Source organism: Mustelus asterias, unplaced genomic scaffold, assembly GCF_964213995.1.
Source record: "Mustelus asterias unplaced genomic scaffold, sMusAst1.hap1.1 HAP1_SCAFFOLD_798, whole genome shotgun sequence".
Classification (NCBI taxonomy): domain Eukaryota; kingdom Metazoa; phylum Chordata; class Chondrichthyes; order Carcharhiniformes; family Triakidae; genus Mustelus; species Mustelus asterias.
In genome coordinates, this window is record NW_027590745.1 from 151,141 (window position 1) to 169,910 (window position 18,770).

Genomic DNA, 18,770 nt, shown 5'->3' on the forward strand with positions numbered 1-18,770 from the left:
GCCGCACCGGGGGTGAAGCCAGCAGGCAGTGCCGCACCAGGGGTGAAGGCAGGAGGCAGCGCCGCACCGGGAGTGAAGGCAGCAGGCAGTGCCGCACTGGGAGTGAAGCCAGCAGGCAGTGCCGCACTGGGAGTGAAGGCAGCAGGCAGTGCCGCACTGGGAGTGAAGCCAGGAGGCAGTGTCGCACTGGGAGTGAAGCCAGCAGGCAGTGCCGCACTGGGAGTGAAGCCAGCAGGCAGTGCCGCACTGGGAGTGAAGACAGCAGGCAGTGCCGCACTGGGAGTGAAGCCAGCAGGCAGTGCCGCACTGGGAGTGAAGCCAGCAGGCAGTGCCGCACTGGGAGTGAAGCCAGCAGGCAGTGCCGCACTGGGAGTGAAGCCAGCAGGCAGTGCCGCACTGGGAGTGAAGCCAGCAGGCAGTGCCATATTGGAACAGAGTGACACACATTTGTAACTCTTTGTCTTTCCAAATCAAAACCCAAAAGCGATCACCAAGGTCCAGCTCTCAGTGTTTTCATATCCTTGCCCAAGGCAGAAGTAATTTTAAAAAAATTCTTGGATGGGATGTGGGCAACGCTGGCAAGGCCAACATTTGTTGCCCAACCGTAATTGCCCTCAAGTCAAACCACTTTGCTGTGGATCTGGAGTCACGTGTGGGCCACACAAGATTTCCTTTCCTAAAGAGCATTAGTGAACTAGATGGGTTTTAGTGATAGTTTCAGAATTACCATTATTGAGCTTTTCAATTCCAGATTCATTTTTGCAAATGAATTAACTGAATTTCAATTCCACAATATGCTGTGGCTGGATTTGAAACTGTGTCCCCAGAACAGTTGCCTGGGTTACTTCCCATTGTCGACACAATGTCCAGAACCTGAGCACACAATTCCAGTGCAAGATCGAGGGAGACCTGTTCACCTGTTCAGGTGAATTTAAAATGTTCACCTGCACAGCCCGAGGAGCTGCAGGAATGTTGACTGGTGTCCTGGCCAATACTTATCCCTCTAACAACATTGGGTAATAAATAGTTCAAATTTTACTTGCTGTGTGTGGGATCTTGCTGATTACAATTCAGAAAATGCTTCGTTGGCTACAAAACCTATTTGAATATCTCAAGCATGTGTTATGATGATGGAGGAAAAAACCCTGGAATCATATGTGGAAATACTGGATTTTTAGTAGTACCTTAAAAATGGACAGACAGGGCAGATGTTTGAGAACATACAGCTATCCCTTGACAGGACTGGCCGGAGGGGGATTTCTCTAACAAATGAAATCCCTCCCTCTGCTTCCAGACAAGTTAATTCTAAAAGAATGCGAAGACTGATTACCATCTCTGGTAAAGACAAAGGAACATAAAGGGCTGTAATTTCCTTGGAGTGGGGCACTCCCGTGCTGGACCAGCACTCTTAGCAACTTACCTGTGCTTATAACGTTAGGCACCCATTTTGCCCCAACCGTGCTCACTCAGGGCAGGGGAGACTGAAGACGCAATGCATGTCCAGAGCTCCAGCGGCAAAGCTAAAAGGAGCAGCAAGGAGGAGGACATGCCCCCTTTTTTATGGCACTAGCTGCTATAAAGCAGGTGAGTTTAAAGTCCCACCAAAAGGGAGGAAGGCGAAGGTAAGTTTCTAAGGTAAGTCAATGGAATATGGGAGTGTGGGTCCAGACTTGGGGGGAGTCACGGTGTCATTCAGATCCAGGGTGGAGGTGGTCTGGGGCGTTGCAGGGGTGGGGGAGGTTAGGTTGAATCCTGTGGGTGGTGGTGACAGTGCGGAGGGGGTTGTTGGGGAGAGGGTGCTTAGTTAGTGTACAGTGAGGGGCTCGGTCTGGGTGTTTAAAACAGTGACTCTCAAGTTAGAAATGCCTTTTTTCCTTCTCTTTCAGAGCAATTGTGAGGGTATAACTGGCAGAACCATCTAAAGTTAACGATTTAAATCACTTTGTTGGATAGTTCCCAGCCCGGTGCAATCGTCCAGAACAAGTTAGCGCTTCTGGACAATTGCCTCACAAACCCTTATGTGGGAACTCAAAGGGATATTCCCTCCCCCCTCCTCCTGTCCCAACTGTAATGCTGGAGAGGTAGGAAGTTAGGGCCCAATGGCTATCTGAGACCCTGGGTATAATTGTCTAGACTGACTGTCAGTTCAAACACACAAAGATGGGGTTTAAAAGTTAGCTAAGAGAGCTTCCCTATATCTGTCTGTCGGTTGGTCTGTGTGGGTGTGCTGTGAGAAAAGCAACAGGAAGTTTGCCACATTGAACGTGATACAGTGACCAAGGCAGGGCCCCTGCAAAAATAGCCGGCTGTGAAAGTCGATCAGCCAGCAGAAGGCTCGCAGCTGGAAAATGGAACTGAAATCTTTCTACCAAACTACAGAACACCTGAAATTAAGAATCAATATTCACCAGCAGAAACTAACTGTACTGAAAACAATCGTAATGTGTCATCATCTACACCTCGCAACTCGAGGAGTGTACTACAAACCTTTTAATTATATATTATCTATTTACTATTGGACTCCCAATCCATATGAATGTATTTGCATGTGTTTTACCATTTCTCCTATCCTTTTTAGCAGTTAATAAACCTACTCTATCTTAACTAAAGAAAGCCTGGTTAAATCGGCTCCTTTTAAAATATAACTATTGGGTCTGGACAAAGTACCCAAGAGGAAGGGAACCTTGTTAGGTTAAACCATTGTTGCTACCAGCAGAGGGTGGGTTAAATAAAAACACAGAGCCAGTTATCCTTCCTCATTGCGGTATGTGACAGTAAGGGGGTTTCCCAACCATACGGTGACAAATCGAGGGGTCTCGCCTGGATCAATAACTTTGGGGGGATCCCACCTGGGTTCTGGTTGCAACACACTCACTAAACATTAGAAGCTTACATTAGTCAAACTGGAATATCACTGCGTTTAAAAGACAGGGTCTTGGGTCAGGACGGATTGCTCCTTCAGGAATTGTGTTGCTCCTTCAGGAACTGCGTTCCTCCTCACTCAAGATTAGCCTGCACTCAGTGAGGTCAGGCCAATGGGTCAACGAATGAGGCAACGATCTCAGCTCCCGATGATTTACAACAGAGTCTGGTCGTTTGCTACAAGTGAGTAGAAGCAGTGGAAAAAGAGAAGGACACTCACCGCAAAGGGATTGTAGGAAGGAGCAGCTCCACGAGGCCTACTTGTTGATGGAAGCACCGGCAATCCTGACGAGAAGATCCCCAGGGCATTTAAATTCAACCCCGGGATCAAGTTCGCTTGTTGCTGAAAAGAAAAGAATTTATGAGCGCCAAATGGGGATCGCTGGTGTGCAATAGATGTCTTGTCCTTTTCTCTAAATCCCTCATTCTCCCTCTCTCTTTCCTCATGGGACTTTTGCACCGACAGTGACCCCTCAAGCTGCTTGTCATCTAGTTAACCATTCCTCGGGTGTGACTGTGATTGGTACTGAGCTTTTCCACCACGGTGAACACTGACCATGGTGAACACTGACCACGGTGAACACTGACCATGGCTCCTGACACCACGGCACACATCTGATGCAGTGAGGGTGACTAGACTGAAACCAGCAGCAGGATAACTGTAATACCTTTCCTCAGTGTTGGCTGTAGGTGCTGCAATCTAATTTTGTCATCACAGATAGAAACTGTAAACTCAACTCGTGCAGGCTTCACATTCCCCTACAAACACAGAACAGGGGCTGGATGTGTCTGAATGACAGCCTGAAACTAATAAGCATATTGCAATCTAACCAAACAGCAATTAAACACTGACTGACCCCAGCCACTATTATTTATCAGCAACTATCCTTAAAAGGTACAGTTTCACCTTAGTAGCACAATAATGCTTCCAGCAATACAATCCTTAAAAAAACTGTCACCTTGTTAATTGAGAGCAATGCCAGAGGACAGCTAATCGATGATGGTTAAAGCGCCATCTTAACATAAAGTTTGCTGTTGAACCCAAAGAGTAATCGAGGAGGAGGGAGGAGCAGAGCACTGTACAACAGGAACAACAGAAACATTTCCCCCACTGGCCTCAGACAAATCCATGTGAATGAATCACAAGCACGTGAACAGCTGCAATCCAATGTAAACCAATACTCACCTGCCAAGGGGGAGCATAAAACCCATTCACAAAACACAGCCGCCTGCTGAGCTAATGCTTTTATTGATAGGGGCTTATTGACAAGTCTCATGATGCACACTTGGCTGGGTGCCCAGACCAGTGAAAGCATTATCTCAGCAGGAGTTCTGTCTGGACAACTGAAACAAAATGTTTGCTGACATCATTAAGTGGTTATGCTAAGTTGTTCTTTCTGTGATCTCTTTTGTCAATGTCTCAGTGTTTAAGGAGAAACAGTTTCCAGTGATAAAAGGGTCACTAACGAGAGGCCACAAATTTAAAGGGATGAGAGGGGAAGTGAGAAAACCTCTTTCAGCACAGAGTTGTTCCCAATTGTAATACACTGCCAGAAGGGGCAATGTTCAATAATAGCTTTCAAAAGGAAACTGGATAAACACCCCTCTATTCAAGAAAGGAGGGAGAGGAGGAATTATAGGGAATTGTTTACAATTTACATCAATGATTTGGAGTTGGGGACCATGTGCAGTGTGTGAAAGTTCGCAGATGACACTAAGATGAGAGGTAGAGCAAAGCGTGCAGAGGACACAAAGTCTGCAGAGGGATATGGATAGTTTAAGTGAATGGGCAAGGGTCTGGCAGATGGAGTACAATGTTGGTACATGTGAGGTCATCCATTTTGGCAGACATAACAGCAAAATGGGCTGGTATTTAAATGGTAAAAATTGCAGCATGCTGCTGTGCAGAGGGACCTGGGTGTTCTTGTACGTGAAACACAAAACGTTGGTTTGCAGATGCAGCAGGTAATTAAGAAGGCAAATGGAATTTTGTCCTTCATTGTTAGAAGGATGGGGTTTAAAAACAGGGAGGTTATGTTGCAGCTGTATAAGATGTTGGTGAGGCCACACCTGGAGTATTGTGTACAGTTTTGGTCTCTTTACTTGAAAAAGGATGTACTGGCACTGGAGGGGGTGTAGAGGAGATTCACTAGGGTTGGCTTTGAGGAGAGACTGAGTAGACTGGGACTATACTCATTGGAATTTAGAAGAATAAGGGGGGATCTTATAGAATTATATAAAATTATGAAGGGAATAGATGAAATAGAAGCAGGGAGGTGAAACCAGAACTAGGGGGCAGAGCCTCAAAATAAGGGGGAGCAGATTTAGAACTGAGTTGGGGAGGAACATCTTCACACAAAGGGTTGTGAATCTGTGGAATTCCCTGCCCAGTGAAGCAGTTAAGGCTACCTTACTGAATGTTTTTAAGGCAAAGATAGATAGAATTTTGAATAGTAAAGGAATTAAGGGTTATGGTGAGCAGGCGGGTAAGTGGAGTTGAGTCCACAAAAAGATCACCCTTGATCTTACTGAATGGAAAAGCAGGCTTGACGGGCTGGATCGCCTGCTCCTGCTCCGAGTTCTTATGTTCTTATATTGACTGGCTAGGGAAATGGGCCAGAATCTGACAGTTGGAATTTAATGTGGATAATGCAAGGTTATTCATTTTGGCCGGAAAAATAAAAGGGTAAATTACTATCTAAATAGGAAATGGATTCAAAAGGCATCTGTGCAGAGGGATCTGGATGTCCTTGTGCATGAGTCTCAGAAAGTGGGTATACAGGTGCAGAATGTTATAAGGAAAGCAAATGGAATCTTGGCATTTATTGCAAAGGGCCTAGAGTATAAAAGTGGAGAAGTGTTGTTACAATCGTATACGGCATTGGTGAGACCGCACTTAGTATCGTGTTCAGTTTGGTCACCTTCTTTGAGGAAGGATGTGGTGGCACTGGAGGTGGTTCAGAAGAGGTTCACTAGATTGATTCCAGGTTTGGAGGGACTGTCGTATCAGGAGTGGTTGAGAAGCTTGGGCTTGTACTCGCTGGAGTACAGGAGAATGAGGGGGGATTTGATTGAGGTATATAAAATACTCAACGGGATTGATAAAGTAAATGTTAACCAAATGTTCCTCCTCCTAGAACAGTCTAGGCCAAGAGGTCATAGTTGTAGAGTAACAAGGTGGAAGTTCAAGACAGAGATAAGGTGGAGCTACTTCTCAGAGGGTTGTGAATCTGTGGAATTCACTGCCCCAGAGTGCATTGGATGCAGAATAAATCAATGGATTCAAGAAAGAGATTGATAAATATTTGATAAAAAGTGGGATAAAGGACTATGGGGAAAGGGCAGGGAGTGGAGTTAGAATGAGATGGAGATCAGCCATGATCATACAGAATGACGGAGCGGGTTCGAAGGGCTGAATTGCCTACTCCCACTCCAAATACCCATGTTCCTATTTTCCTATAGGCCACTTATTAGTCTATCAGCAACAAGAAAGAATGGTAGAATCTATTAGGAAGGTGGCAAGAGGGCATTTAGATTATAATATGATTAGCCAAAACAACACAGGGGAACGTGTTGAATGAAATGGAAGTGAAACCACATTTGTCAAATCAGTTGTTAGCAAAATAAATAAGGGAACCAGTGGATTTTGTGTATTTGCATTTTCAAAAAGCATCCTGTGCCAACACAAGAGGCTGTTCCACAAAATTAAGACTCAGGGATTTGGGGGTAGTATATTATTGATCCTTAATTCATACTGAATGAACAATAAACAGGAATAAAAAGATTGTTTTCAGGGTGGCACACTCAACTAGTGGGGTATCATAAGAATCAGTACTTGGCCCTCAGCTATTTACAATCTGTATCAGGATTGCCCAGTGTACGGCCTGCAGGCCACAATCAGGCCCACCACGTCGTCTCAGGCCCATGGACCCACCTGTTTAAACATTCACCAGTGAGCCTACTAGCTGCAAATGTGGGAGAGTAACTGTCTGTGATTGGAGAAGCAGCGTCAAGTTGAGTGACCATGGTTCATTCTCTCGCTCGCCCTCCTGCACAGGCTCTGGCCCACTAAGGGAGCACTGGGGTCAATATTATGGAGCAGGCCCGTGAGGCCAAAAGGAACAGTAGTTACAGCAACATCTCCTGCCCGACCGGGGCAGCTGTAGTCTCCGACAGGGCAGAGTGAGGATGCCTTCCGTGGTATTTTCACAGCCATCCCAAGTTCCACCTTGGTGGAAAAGTGATCCCTGCACTTTCCCTGGTGGCCAAGACTTGGGATCTAGTCTGTCGCTCTCTAGCTCTGTTTCTGAAGCGAAAAGGCAAAGCCTTATTGATTAGCTCTGCTGCTTGACATGTTTCAATGGTCAGTTTTGTTAATTTTTAAAAAAAATCAAGTTATCTGACATTAATTTCCTTTAATTCATCTTTTTGAAATTTGCTCACCGGTACCTTGAGTCAGAAAAAAATTGAGATGTGGTGCCTCGTGTGAAAAAGCTGTACAATCCTGATTTATATCATAACATTCAAGGATATGGGACAAGTGCTGGAAAATGGGATTAGCACGCCTTTATGGCAGTTTCTATGACTCTATATAAAGGGATTAGAGTATCAGAAATAGGTGAGGAAGGTGGTCATTTGGGCCATTGAGCCTTCTCAATAAATCAACAATGATCTACCTCAACTCCACCGTTCCACACTTACCCTCATATCGCTTAGTTACTTAAATACAAAAATCTATCTACTTTCAGCGATGGAACATCGAGAGCTCTCCGGGACAGAAAGTTCCAAAGATTTACAACCCTTTGAGTGAAGGCATTCCTTCTCCTTTTAGACAAGGGGACCGAGTGTAATGTCTTCAAGTTTGCTGCCAGTACAAAGTTAGATGGAAGATAGGCAGTGAGGCAGCAAAGGAACAGGTTGAATGACTAGGTAAGAAATCATAGAAACCCTACAGTGCAGAAGGAGGCCATTCGGCCCATCGAGTCTGCACCGACCACAATCCCACCCAGGCCCTACCCCCACATATTTTACCCGCTAATCCCTCTAACCTACACATCCCAGGACTCTAAGGGGCAATTTTTTAACCTGGCCAATCAACCTAACCCGCACATCTTTGGACTGTGGGAGGAAACCGGAGCACCCGGAGGAAACCCACGCAGACACGAGGAGAATGTGCAAACTCCACACAGACAGTGACCCGAGCCGGGAATCGAACCCGGGACCCTGGAGCTGTGAAGCAGCAGTGCTAACCACCGTGCTACCGTGCCGCCCACGAATCCCAATCACAGAACCCGACAGATGGAAGTTATTCGCATTTCTTATGCTCCGAGGAACAAAATTGCAGGGCTATTGGGAAAGCACAGGAGAATGGAATTAATTGGATTGTTCTATTAACGGGCTAGCAACAGGCACGATGGGCTGAATGGCTTCCTTCTGTGGTGTATCATTCTATGATTCTGTGCTGCACTGATCTCAGAAAGGTTACTGTCGCCAGCACTAACCATTGCTCACCTCAATAAGCACAAAGTTCACAAAAAGCATGTGAAACGTGAGGATAAGCCGTGCACAAACTGTGTACACAAGGTCCGTGTGCAGCCTGGGACTCGAGAGCTTTTGTGACGCAAAATTTGACATTGGTGTGAGTGGGCAGGAGCGACGGCAGTGTGTAAGCCTTTCTTTATCAAAACAAGTTCAGCCTATGTCGTGTCAGGCGAAGCTTTCAACTTTGTGCAGAACAGTTGGAACATTATTCAGCCATTGCACTGAAGAGAAAATGTGCATATTCTTCACCATGGCAACAGGTTGATAACAATATCGCTTCCTAATAGACCTCGTACTCTAACTGCGACCCATTTGATGACAGCTTGGCTGAAAGCTCATCTCGTACGCAACACAAACATAAACGCAAATTCTAAACGCATGAAAAGATCTGTAAAAAGATGAAGTGGGTTTCTTTTTTGGCCACAATTGTGTCAAACGCTCAGTTGAATGCTCGAGTTTTCCTTCTCTTCCCATTCCATTGCTGAGGTAGAGGAGAGCGCACAGCTTGAGGGCCGGGGAAATGAGGGGAGCAGCGATTTCACCAACTGACCGGGTCCACAAGATCTGGAACTGTCCATCTGCCGACGGAAGCAGCCAAGCACAGTGGCTGTGGAGGGATGCAGGCCAGCAGGGGTGGGCTACCCTATGATCAGCACCGTGGGTCGAATGGCCCTCCTCCTCTCCCATCACGCGTCTCCCAACTCTGGCATTCGCCTACCCTCAATATTTAACACTTCCCAATTTCCTCTCATATATTATGCAGGATGATCCCCATCTTCCTGTCTCGCCATATGTCACCTTGAATATCTGACCAAATCACAGGAGAGGCTGCTAAACCCATCCTGCCACTCAACCACCCTGAGAGCGTCAGGGGTTCTCAGTTACCTTTCCCCCAATCCTGGCAGCTGTGTCTCCAGCAGTCTCGGCCCCACACTCTGGGCTTCCCTCCCAAAAGCTCTTCATCTCTGTCCCCTCCTTTAAATGCCTCCTCCCGCACCCCGACAAAGGCACGTTTTGAATCTTCTCTTTGCCTTAGTTCCCTGGGGTGTTTCTTTATGGGAAAAGGTGCAACATGGAAGGAGCTCGCCTCAGCACAATTAGGTAACATTCTTCAAATGGAACTTACATTCATAGCAGCAAGGTCATTTTCATACGCTTCTCTCAGTTTCTTCATGATTTCTACTTCAGCTTTCGAGCAGGCCTCAATGCTGCCCTTTATAGTGATGGTCCTCTCCGGATTGTAAAGCGTCAAGTCCTGCAACCTGACCAGCCACAACAAACATGCTTTAGAACGTGGACACACTTGAGTGCACGCACACATCTTCCGCAGCTCAGCTCTACTTCAACTACTGGAATGACATGGACTGACATCTGTCACACTGTGATTACCTAACGCAGTTCCCTCCAAACCACACTGTGGGGTGTCCGACCTGCTGATGCACCCCCCCCCCCCCCCCCCGCCAGAGAGGGCAAGGTTTGGGGCTTTCCCAATTTTATCGGAGCACATTGCATGTTTGCAACATTTGCACACACAAGAGTGACACTCAGCAAACACTCCCTTTCCAACTGTGGTAATCGAGAGCTTACACTGCATTCAGCAATCTCTGCACCCCCCCCCCCGCCCGCCTTAACCCAGAAAACACCCATTCCAGCAACATCACAAACTGACTTCACTGTGTGCCAGGGTTCAACAGGATTGTCCACATTGTTGCCACACTTCTGGAGTTTAGCAACTCTGGATCTAAGCTGCGTTGTTCCTGCCTGTGAATGTTTGGCAGGACAGTGGAGAGCGGGCTTTGACTTTGTTGCAAACGTGTGTTTGATGGGTTGGTTGAGCCTTCTGTTAAAAAAATCAAATCAGAAAAGGTTCGAAGTGGAACACAGCACGATAATCCCTCACTGGCAACACCATCAAATTCAGTAACTAAACTAAACAAGCGACCTGTTTAAACTTCCCCCTGCTTTTTTTGTGCAGAGATCCCCACCTGATAAGCATCAACTCTACAACCAAACACAGACTCTACTTACGGAGAGATGGTTATTTTGGTCCCTGTTTCCTGTTCGATTTTCTTCAGGTTCCGTCCTTCTTTGCCAATCAGCCGCCCCACGAAGCCGTTGTGAGCGAGGATTTTCAACGGGATCTCCTCAGTGCTAAAACGCACGGACAATCATTAGACACACGTCCAGTCCATAGTCTTCCTCCCGCTCTGCGCACTTCAAAAACCCCAAGAAGCTCAGCATCACACTGCTGCACTGACTCATCTGTGGGTTGTGCTGAGGCTGCGACAGCGCACAGGGAACTTTACTCTGTATCTAATCCATGCTGTACCTGTCCTGGGAGTGTCTGTTAGAACAGAATGACAAAAGGAGATCATTCTGCCCCTCGAGCCAGTTCCGCCGCTCACTCAGATTGCTGCTGATCAACATTTTAGCTTTATTTTCCTTAAAGAAATTGGTGCAAAGATAAACTGAGTAACTAAACTGAGTGCGGCACGGTGGTTCGCACTGCTGCCTCACAGCACCAAGGACCCGGGTTCAATTCCAGCCTCGGGTTACTGTCTGTGCGGAGTCTGCATGTTCTCCCAGTGTCTACGTGGGTTTCCTCCGGGCGCTCCAGTTTCCTTCCACAGTCCGAAGATGTGCAGGTTAGGTGGATCGGCCATACTAAATTGTCCCTTAGTGTCAAAGACGTGTAGGTTAGGGGGATTAGCAGGGTAAATAAATGGGGTTATGGGGATAGGGCCTGGGTAAGATGCTCTGCGAGAGTTTCAGTGCAGACTCGATGGGTCGAATGGCCTCCTTCTGCAGTGAAGGGACTCTACAATTTTAAAGGCCGGTCAGTTTAACCTCTGCAGTGGGAAAGCTTTTAGAATTGATAATCCGGGGGGGAAAAAATGAGTCAGGTGAACAAATGTGGATGGATTAAGGAAAGGCAGCAGTGATTTGTTGAGGGTTTGATTCGATGAGGTGACAGAGAGGGTTGATGAGAGGAGTGCAGGCAGTGTGTGGACTTCTAAAAGACATTTGATAATTGCTGCACAACAGGGGCAGCTTCTTTCCTGCTGCTGTCAGACTTTTGAATGGGTCTACCTCGCATTAAGTTGATCTTTCTCTACACCCTAGCTATGACTGTAACACTACATTCCGCACTCTCTCTCGTTTCCTTCTATGTACGGAATGCTTTGTCTGTATAGTGCGCAAGAAACAATACTTTTCACTGTATACCAATACATGTGACAACAATAAATCAAATCAAAGGGTTGAAGCCCATGGAATAAAAGGGAGAGTGGCAACATGGATATGATGTTAGCTGAGTGACAGGAAGCAAGTGGGCGAGTGGCTGTTTTTCAGGCTGCAGGAAGGTACACACAGAGGGGTTCACCAGGGGTTGGGACACTGCTTTTCTTCACCCATGTTAATGACCTAGACTTGAGTGCACAGGGCACAGTTTTGAAATGTGCAAATGAGGCAAAACTGAGTAAGTATTGTGAACTATGAGGAGAATAGCGGTAGACCTTTCTGGACATGGACAGGCTGGTGGAATGAGCGGTTAAGTAACACATGAAATTTAACACCGAGAAATGGTAGGAAGAACACAGAGACACAATATCAATGGGTGCAATTCTAAAGTGGGTGCAGGTGTAGGGGGGGGGGGGGGGGGGGGGGGGGCCTGGAGGTATATGTGCACAGATCATTCAAAGTAATGTTGAGAAAGTGATTAATAAAATATGGAATTCTGGGTTTATAAATAGATGTGGAGATGCCGGCATTGGACTGGGGTGAACACAGTAAGAAGTCTCACAACACCAGGTTAAAGTCCAACAGGTTTATTTGGTAGCAAATACCATAAGCTTTCGGAGCACTGCTCCTTCGTCAGATGGAGTGGAAATTCCACTCCATCTGATGAAGGAGCAGTGCTCCGAAAGCTTATGGTATTTGCTACCAAATAAACCTGTTGGACTTTAACCTGGTGTTGTGAGACTTCTTACTTTATAAATAGAGGCAGAGAGTACAAAAACAAGGAAGTTGTGGTGAACTTTTATACAAGGCCTCAATTGGGGTGGTGTGTCCAATTCTGGACACTTTAGAGGTTGCGAAGGCTTTGGAAAGAGAGAGAGAGACAGATAAGTTTAGTAGAATGGTTCCAAGGACGACAGCTATATGTTACAATGCCAGACAGGCAAAGGTGAGGCTGGTCTTCATTGAGAAGAGGAGATTTGATAAAGGAGATTTGATAAAGGTGTTTCAAAAGCACGAGGGGGCTGGGCAGAGTAGAGGGGGAGAAATTGTTCCCTTTGTTGGAAGGATTGAGAACCAGAGGACACCAATTCAAGGTGGCTGGCAAAAGAACCAGAGGCAACAGGAGGAAAACCTTCGTGTTTTTAAAAAAAAAACTCCAGCCAGTGACTGGGACCCAGAATTCATTGCCTGAGAATGCGGTGAAAGTAGAATCCACCACAAGTTTCAGAATGGAATTGGATAATGATTGGAAGGGAAAACATTTTCCGAACTGAGTACGTCTTGCAGAGAGCCAGCATGAATACAGCTGACCAAATGGCCTCCTCCTGTGCTGTTTCGCACCTTGTTTAACAAAAACCCTCCGATCTCAGTTTTGACAGTTTGAGTTGACCCTTTACCCTCTGTAAGGGACAAAGTCCCAGCCTTCCCTTACACCTTGTGTAATAAAGTACTTCCAGACCTCACCCCCGAACGGCTTAGCTCAAGTTATAAGGCTCTGGACTTCCCCACCAGAAGAAATTGTTCCTCATCTATCCCATCAACTCCTTTCAATCATCTTAAACACCTCAAATCCTATAATCTTTTAAAGTCAAGGAAATAAAAGCAGAGTCTGTGCAACCTGTTCTGTAACCCTTTAGCCCTGGTATCATTCTGATGAACCTGCACTGACGTGTGTCTTAACTGCCCAGTCACTCTGTTCCGATAACAAATACAGCAACTCCCCCACAGTAGACCGAAGACTAATGTGCCTATAATTTCCTAGTTTAGCACCCCCCCTATCCTGACTAAATGATGGAGTAACATTGGCAATTTTCCAATTCAAAGAACAAAGAAAAGTATAGCACAGGAACAGGCTCTTCGGCCCACCAAGCCTGTGCCAATCATGCTACCCTAAACTAAAAAACCTTCTGTCCTTACTCGGTCGGTATCCCTCTATTCCCTCCCTATTCGTGAACCCATCCAGATGCCTCCTAAATGTTGTTAATGTGCCTGCTTCCACCACCTCCTCTGGCAGCGCGTTCCAGGCACCCACCACTCTCTGCTTGAAAAACCTCCCCCGCACATCTTCTTTAAATTTTCCCTGTCTCACCTTGAACCAGTGCCCCCTTGTAATTGACACTTCCACCCTGGGGAAAAACCCTCTGCCTATCCACCATGTCTACACCTCTCATACTTTAGTAATTTGTAATTCAAAGGGACAATTTCTGAATTGAGTTTTGGATGACTATGGCATCTGTGATTGCCTCATTCCCCCCTTTCAATGCAGAGTCTGTAAAGGAAGATTTACTCTGCATCTAAACCCACGGCTGTATCTGAGCTGGGAGATTTTGACAGAACACTGAAAAGAAGAGTGAGAGAAGAAAGGCAGAGATAGAAGGCAAAGAGTTAGATATGAGACAGAAGAGGAAAGAAAACAGTGGAAGTCTTACATTTCCACTTGTTGCGTCACCAGGGAAGCCAATAACTATCAAAATCCGTAACCAAAGAGTTAAATATTAGTGCAAATGGACAGCACATAAGCTACACCCTGGAGAGAAACACACATAGGGAGACAGAGAGGTGCGGGGGGGCGGCCGCAGAGAGCCAGGGGGGGCGGCCACAGAGAGCCAGGGGGGGCGGCCACAGAGAGCCAGGGGGGGCGGCCACAGAGAGCCAGGGGGGGCGGCCACAGAGAGCCGGGGGGGGGCGGCCACAGAGAGCCGGGGGCGGCAGCCACAGAGAGCGAGACGCACAACCCATCACACACACCCAGCAAGATCAGTTGATCAATTAAAATGGCTCACATTATACTTACAATTTGGTGTCCTGTGCCTCTTTGTGCATAATTTCCATGATCATCTGGCAGGCGGCAGTACATCCCTCAGCTGTGGAGTGAATACTGATGGGTTTCTCTGCTGCGCCTGCATTCTCCTTCCGATGAATGTCGATTCTGAGGGGAGAGGGAGTGGGGAGTAGAGCACATATCATGAAATCAGGAGCACAAATAGACACAGGTCAGGCTTGGCGCAGAGGTTAGGGGGTGGCAGGCGGAATGGGGTCCTTAACCAGCAAGGGTTATCAGGCCATCAGGACAAGCGGTGGGCACATTGACCTGAAAACGTGTGGCCAACAGCTACGGTACAGCAGTGACTGGAGTGAGAAGCAGACAGGTTCAGACGGAAAAGCACCCCAAACCACAGCATCCAGCATGGTCTGTGCAGCGTCAACTGTGAAAGTTCAGCTCATCTTCTTTCACCTCAACACCAACTCTTCCCACAACTTCCAGGCAACTCAATCACCCCCACCGCTCTGGCAGAGAGAAGATTGCGAGGAGATTTGACAGGGCAGTTCAAAATCCACTGGGGTCTGGATAGGAGAGAGAGAGAGAGAGAAACTGCTCCCATTGTGGATGGATCAAGAACCATAGGACACCTTTTTAAGATGACAAGCAAGTGTGGCATGAAAAAGAGTTTCACGCAGCGAGTAGATTGGAGTTGGATTGCAATGTCTCAGAGTGTCACGGAGATAGATTCAATTGGAGAGCTAGCACAGACATGGCTGGCTGAAAGCGGCACGGTAGCACAGTGGTTAGCACTGCTGCTTCACAGCTCCAGGGACCTGGGTTCGATTCCCGGCTCGGGTCACTGTCTGTGTGGAGTTTGCACATTCTCTTCGTGTCTGCGTGGGTTTTCTCCGGGTGCTCTAGTTTCCTCCCACAGTCCAAAGATGTGCGGGTTAGGTTGATTGGCTATGCTAAAATTGCCCTTAGTTTCCTGAGATGCGTAGGTTAGAGGGATTAGTGGATGGATATGGGGGTAGGGCCTGGGTGGGATTGTGGTCGGTGCAGACTCGATGGGCCGAATGGCCTCTTTCTGTACTGTAGGGTTTCTATGATTCTATGAAGCCCTCCTCTGAGCTGGAAGGGTTTGCAGATTCTAGGAATGGGGAAAGTTGACTTGCGCAGTGGGGATAACTCAAATTTTCCAGCAAAACCACCAAGCCTGTGGGAAAGTTCGGCCCTTGCCGGCCCACCGCCATTCCCCCCTTGCGCTGCTGAGCTGAAAGGGGGGGGGGGGTTTGCAATGTGGAGTGCCCCCCCCCCCCCACCCCGGTCCCCGTCAGCTCAGCACTTACTTTGACTGTGTCTGCTGTGTGACGTTCTTGATGGTCAGCCCCTCCTTCCCGATAATGGCACCGACAAATTGGGTGGGCACCAGGATCCGCAGGGGGACATCGAGATGCTTGTGAGAGGGTACAGCACCAGTGGACTGGCCATGCTCCCGGGTGGACCGGCTCCCAGGCCCTCGGCGTGGCCGCTGTACTGGGAGCTGGCTCGCTTCCTCGTCCGGGATGTACGAGATCCTCAAGGCGTACTTTTCAAACTGGTGACCATTCAAATTCTCGATTGCACTGAGGGACAGGAGAGGTTTGCAACATTATTTTCTCTGGGTAGAGAGAAATCTCCAATCTTCACTGCCTCCAGACTCCCATTCCCATCCAAAGATACCCATCAAATTCCCACAGGAGAGTTTTCCCCAGAGGGTTGTGTATTTTTGGAATTCCCCAGAAGGTTGTGGGAGCTCAGTCACTGAGTATGTTTAAAACAGGGATTGACAATTTTCTAAACACCAATGGCATAAAGCACTATGGGGGACAGTGTGGGGAAAAATGACATTGAAGTGGATCAGCCAAGATCGTATTAAATGGCAGAGCAGGTTCGATGGGCTGGATGGCCTACTATGTTCCAATGGCTCCTATGTTATAAAGTACTAGCATTTACCCTTCATGCCAACTAACAGCTCTAATTATACCTAGCCACCCAGTTCCTTTTAACCCTCCTAAGCCGACTGCCAGGCTCTGTTGGTGGCACACTCACCGTCAGAAGACGGTGATGTTAAGCCCTACTCCAACACAGCTCTGAGCAGATGCTGCACTGCCAGAGGTGCCTTTTATTGGATGAGATGTCTTGTCCTTTCAAGTCAATGTGAAAGATCCCATGGCACCTTCCAAAGGCTCCCTAGCATCCTGGACAACCTTTGAATTCATCAAAGGATAAAAATCATTGTTGCAGGAGATTTTATTTTCTTTATTCTTTTGTGAGATCTGGGTGTCGTTGGCAAAGAACAGCATTGATTGGCCATCCCTAAGAGCCCTTGAACTGAGAGGGTTGCTAGGCAATTTCAAAGGGCAGTGAAGAGTCAACCAATCACTTTGCTGTGGTTCTGGAGTCATATGCAGGCCAGACCAGTTAAGGGCGGCAGATTTCCTTCCCTAAAGGGCATTAGTGCTTGGCATGGTCACTGTTACCGAGATGACAATCCCAGATTCAATAATTGAATTAAACTTCATTAGTTGCCATGGTGAGATTTGAACCCATGTTCCTGAAGTGAGAGACCTGGGCCGCGATTCTCCCACTGCGACCTGCAACTTTTCTGTTGGGTCGCAGTGGGAGACGTGCGTCTGCGGCCTTGAACAGGGATTTGTGCATCCGCCGGGAACGCATGCACATTTCCCAGAGCCAGTGAACAGTCGCCGGTCAGACCACGCTGGAAACCGGCGGGAAGGCAGTTAAGTGATCTAAATCTTTTCTGCATGTATATTAAATACGTATATGTGTTCATTATCGGGACCTTTTAGGTCCCAATTGAATTTCTCACTCCACCAGGAGTACTTCATTCACGTGGGGGTTTGGAGTAGCTCCCACGTTCGGGGACCTAGCGAGCGACCCCACCGGAAAAAGGGGGGGCAATCGGGGCCCCCCAAGGGGTCAGGCGACGGGGGGGTGGTGCTCCCTGGGCATGGGCACACTGGTAGTGCCAGCTGGCACTGCCCAAGGGGCAAGGTGCCCATGCCCAGGACACGTTGGCACTGCCCACCAGGCAGTGCCAAGGGGGTGGGGCATACTGTTGGTGGGGCCTAGGGGTGATTGGTGGGAGTGGGGGACATCGGGGCAGAGGGGGTCCAGGGCTGGCCCAGGAATTGCTGTGGGGGCTCAAGTGGCAGCACTGCGAGGGTCCCAGGCTGGCCAGGAAACCGCGATCTGACAGATCAGGGCCACTGCTCATGTGCAGAGTTCCTGAACTGTCAAACTCTGGCGTGAATAGGCCCCGCCTCCCTGGGTCTTTAATGAGATTTCCGACTGGGACCTCTGCATTGCACAGAGTGCGGAGATTCAGGTGAGAAACTGAACTGTCAGAACAGTCGGGATTTAGAACAATTTTCTCGCCAATTCAGCACTTTTAGGCGAATCCCGGCCCTGATCTCTCGATGACTGCTCCAGCAATATCGCCACTAATTCTCCAACCTCTGCTCACAGACACATGGGAACTCATCTGACAGCCTGGACCCCAGGGTAGGACCTCACTCCCCGACACTTGGTCCGAATAGAAAACCAACAGCATCTCTAGAGTCTGCCTGATCAAGCTATACAGCCTGTCTCAGCAGTCATGAAGTGCACTGCAGGAAGAATTAAAAAGCTGGCAATAAAATAACTCTAAAAGCTAGTCGAGAACACAGAATTTCACCCTTCAGACAGGTAACTACAGACAACTGGTTCAGTATTCTCAGTTGCATTTCAGTGAAGTGTAAAACTTTAATACCATACACTACGGCAAATAGTCACAGCAATGCCACTGAGAGCTGCTCAGGATTTACAACAGTCAACTTATTGTGTGTAATCTTAGTATACTGTTCTGTGCTGTGCTTCCATTATGTTCTTGCTCCCTTTGTTTTTTGTTATTCATGGTACAGTGCTAGTGAGTACAGGTCTGTCACTGTATAACACTGATGTACAATATTGGTGGGTACAGATCTGTCACTGTATAATACTGGGGTACAGTATTGGTGGGTTCAGGTCTGTCCCTGTATAACTGGGGTACAGTACTGGTGGGTACAGGTCTGTCCCTGTATAACACTGGTGTACAGTACTGGTGGGTGCAGGTCTGTCTCTGCATAACACTGGAATACAGTACTGGTGGGTACAGGTCTGTCCCTGTATAGCACTGGGGTACAATACTGGTGGGCACAGGCCTGTCACAGTATAACACTGGGGTACAGTACTGGTGGGTACAGGTCTGTCACTGTATAAC

General features: G+C 47.7%; 1 protein-coding gene across 2 annotated transcripts in view; it reads right to left on the reverse strand.

The window, feature by feature from the left end:
- LOC144487449 (insulin-like growth factor 2 mRNA-binding protein 2) overlaps positions 1–18,770 on the reverse strand; it is a 66,855-nt gene that overhangs the window by 38,626 nt on the left and 9,459 nt on the right. For both annotated transcript variants that reach the window (XM_078205526.1, XM_078205527.1), the window contains exons 4-8: positions 15,817–16,092; positions 14,498–14,632; positions 10,492–10,614; positions 9,590–9,725; positions 3,143–3,265 (exon numbers count right to left, since the gene is read on the reverse strand). In XM_078205526.1, the coding sequence (XP_078061652.1) occupies positions 3,143–3,265; positions 9,590–9,725; positions 10,492–10,614; positions 14,498–14,632; positions 15,817–16,092 (793 nt within the window). The remainder of the gene's footprint in view (positions 1–3,142; positions 3,266–9,589; positions 9,726–10,491; positions 10,615–14,497; positions 14,633–15,816; positions 16,093–18,770) is intronic.